The sequence below is a fragment of the Sebastes fasciatus genome, chromosome 21, assembly GCF_043250625.1.
Source record: "Sebastes fasciatus isolate fSebFas1 chromosome 21, fSebFas1.pri, whole genome shotgun sequence".
Taxonomy (NCBI): Eukaryota; Metazoa; Chordata; class Actinopteri; order Perciformes; family Sebastidae; genus Sebastes; species Sebastes fasciatus.
The window spans coordinates 172,332-174,831 of record NC_133815.1 but is presented as its reverse complement, the minus strand read 5'-3'; the positions used below and the strand labels follow the sequence as shown (position 1 = coordinate 174,831).

The window sequence follows — 2,500 nt, the reverse complement described above, 5'->3', positions numbered from 1 at the left end:
TGGACCTTCAGTCTCATGATAATCTCTCCCAGTCATACCCGTTCATTCATCCTTGTTTTTCATGATGGTCAGTACGAAATCAGTTTGTGTGTAATCGTGAACCAGGGAGAATAAAGAGCAGCAAACGCCGTGTAGGGAAGAGGTCGGGGTGGATGGGTGGGTCTAAAAACACCAGACTTTCACCAGGAGACCAATATTGGTGCCCCGTGTGAGGCAAGAAGTTGATTTATTTGTCACGTAACTTCCGTACCTAAGACTAAACTATCGTCTGACGATGGTTTAGGTTTTTATTGGTTTAAAATCCGGTCGTAGACTTCGTGAACTCCAGTCTCTCGACGTTGCTCGTCGGACTGTACATTTCTGGTATTTGTGTGTTGATTGATTCACGACGTCAACTCCTGCTTTGAGTAACACGCAAGAAAACATCCCACCTTAAAGCTGCCGGCAGCCTTTGAGCGGCGCTGCTGCGTAATATTCTCAACATGATGAATTATTTCTGCTGGTTTGTAGGGGTGTGACGAGTCACTCAGCTCACGATACGATACACGATATTGGGTTCACGATCTCGATACGATACGATATTATAACAATAATTCCAACAAAACTTGAATGATGAAAATATATGACTGAAAAAGTAGCTTTTTATTCAAAAGACACAAAATGCAAAAACAATGCTGTTGTTTGCCTTATAGTTCCATTATTTATGGTATCAGTCCTTCCTCCTGTCCTCTGTCCTCCATCAGTCAGTATCAGTCCTTCCTCCTGTCCTCTCTCCTTCATCAGTCAGTATCAGTCCTTCCTCCTGTCCTCTGTCCTTCATCAGTCAGTATCAGTCCTTCCTCCTGTCCTCTGTCCTTCATCAGTCAGTATCAGTCCTTCCTCCAGCCTTCTGTCCTCCATCAGTCAGTATCAGTCCTTCCTCCTGTCTTCTGTCCTCCATCAGTCAGTATCAGTCCTTCCTCCTGTCTTCTGTCCTCCATCAGTCAGTATCAGACCTTCCTCCTGTCCTCTGTCCTCCATCAGTCAGTATCAGTCCTTCCTCCTGTCTTCTGTCCTCCATCAGTCAGTATCAGTCCTTCCTCCTGTCCTCTGTCCTCCATCAGTCAGTATCAGTCCTTCCTCCTGTCTTCTGTCCTCCATCAGTCAGTATCAGTCCTTCCTCCTGTCCTCTGTCCTCCATCAGTCAGTATCAGTCCTTCCTCCTGTCCTCTGTCCTCCATCAGTCAGTATCAGTCCTTCCTCCTGTCTTCTGTCCTCCATCAGTCAGTATCAGTCCTTCCTCCTGTCTTCTGTCCTCCATCAGTCAGTATCAGTCCTTCCTCCTGTCCTCTGTCCTCCATCAGTCAGTATCAGTCCTTCCTCCTGTCTTCTGTCCTCCATCAGTCAGTATCAGTCCTTCCTCCTGTCCTCCATCAGTCAGTATCAATCCTTCCTCCTGTCCTCCATCAGTCAGTATCAGTCCTTCCTCCTGTCCTCCATCAGTCAGTATCAGTCCTTCCTCCTGTCCTAGGCTGGGTCGCGGGCGGACATGGCTGTGGGGGTATGACACATGCGCAGTGTAACTGAAGCTGCGGCCGTGCGTTGCGATTGGTTCAATTTCGGCGAGGGCAGACCAGATTTTACTGCGCATGTGTTGTACCCCAAAGATATGCCGCGGACTCAGCCTCCTTCCAGAGGCCTTGCAGAGCAGCAGGAAGAGGCTGCAGCTGCCCGTAGCCCGTATGTACGTAGTACCTATGATGCCCTGATATCGCAATTCAGTTTTTCGTCTCGACGATGCATATCGTCACGGTTTTATATCGCGATATTTTGTCGCACCTAATTTTGTCACAGCCCTACTGGTTTGATCTGAACATGAAGAGAAGCAGAGAACATCTCCAGACTGATGCTGCATGTTGGTTTGTTTGTTTACAGGTGAAACACAACGGCCTCATTCAGGAGATGAACCATCCGACGGCAGGACGCATCGCTGTACCTGGTCAGCTCACACACACACACACACACACACACACACACACACACACACACACACATAAAAGCCGCTCCATGCACCTTTCTACATGTGTGTCTGAACAGTTTCATAATGAACCGAAAATACGCTCACTGCCGTGGTTCGACGCCGATATCCAATTATCAGAAAAATATTAGTAAAATATAGGAAATAAATATATTTGTAAATATATTATATATATATATAAAATATTCAAAATATTATTAGTAATATATGTGATAAGATAGCTGACAAATATCCAAAAGATATTAGACAATTATCAGAAAAATATTTCTAAAGTTTGTGAAAAATATCCAATAAATATGTGAAAAATGTCTGAAAAATGTCCCACCAAAAAATCTGGAAAACATCCAAAAACATATTGGAAGAACAGCCAAAAAATATTAGTAAAATATGCGAAAAATATTTGTGCAAAATATCCGAAAAATATTCAAAAAGTTATTAGTAAATTATGTGATACGATTTTTGACAAATAGTTTAAAAAAACAT

The 2,500-nt window shown here is 43.9% G+C and overlaps 2 protein-coding genes across 2 annotated transcripts in view; one reads left to right on the top strand and one right to left on the bottom strand.

The window, feature by feature from the left end:
* LOC141760068 (uncharacterized) overlaps positions 1-2,500 on the bottom strand; it is a 190,553-nt gene that overhangs the window by 124,337 nt on the left and 63,716 nt on the right. The window lies entirely within an intron of this gene.
* The window catches only part of sugct (succinyl-CoA:glutarate-CoA transferase), a 47,288-nt gene that overhangs the window by 38,750 nt on the left and 6,038 nt on the right, over positions 1-2,500 (top strand). Inside the window, exon 5 of the mRNA XM_074622334.1 lies at positions 1,915-1,978. Within this exon, the coding sequence (XP_074478435.1) occupies positions 1,915-1,978 (64 nt within the window). The remainder of the gene's footprint in view (positions 1-1,914; positions 1,979-2,500) is intronic.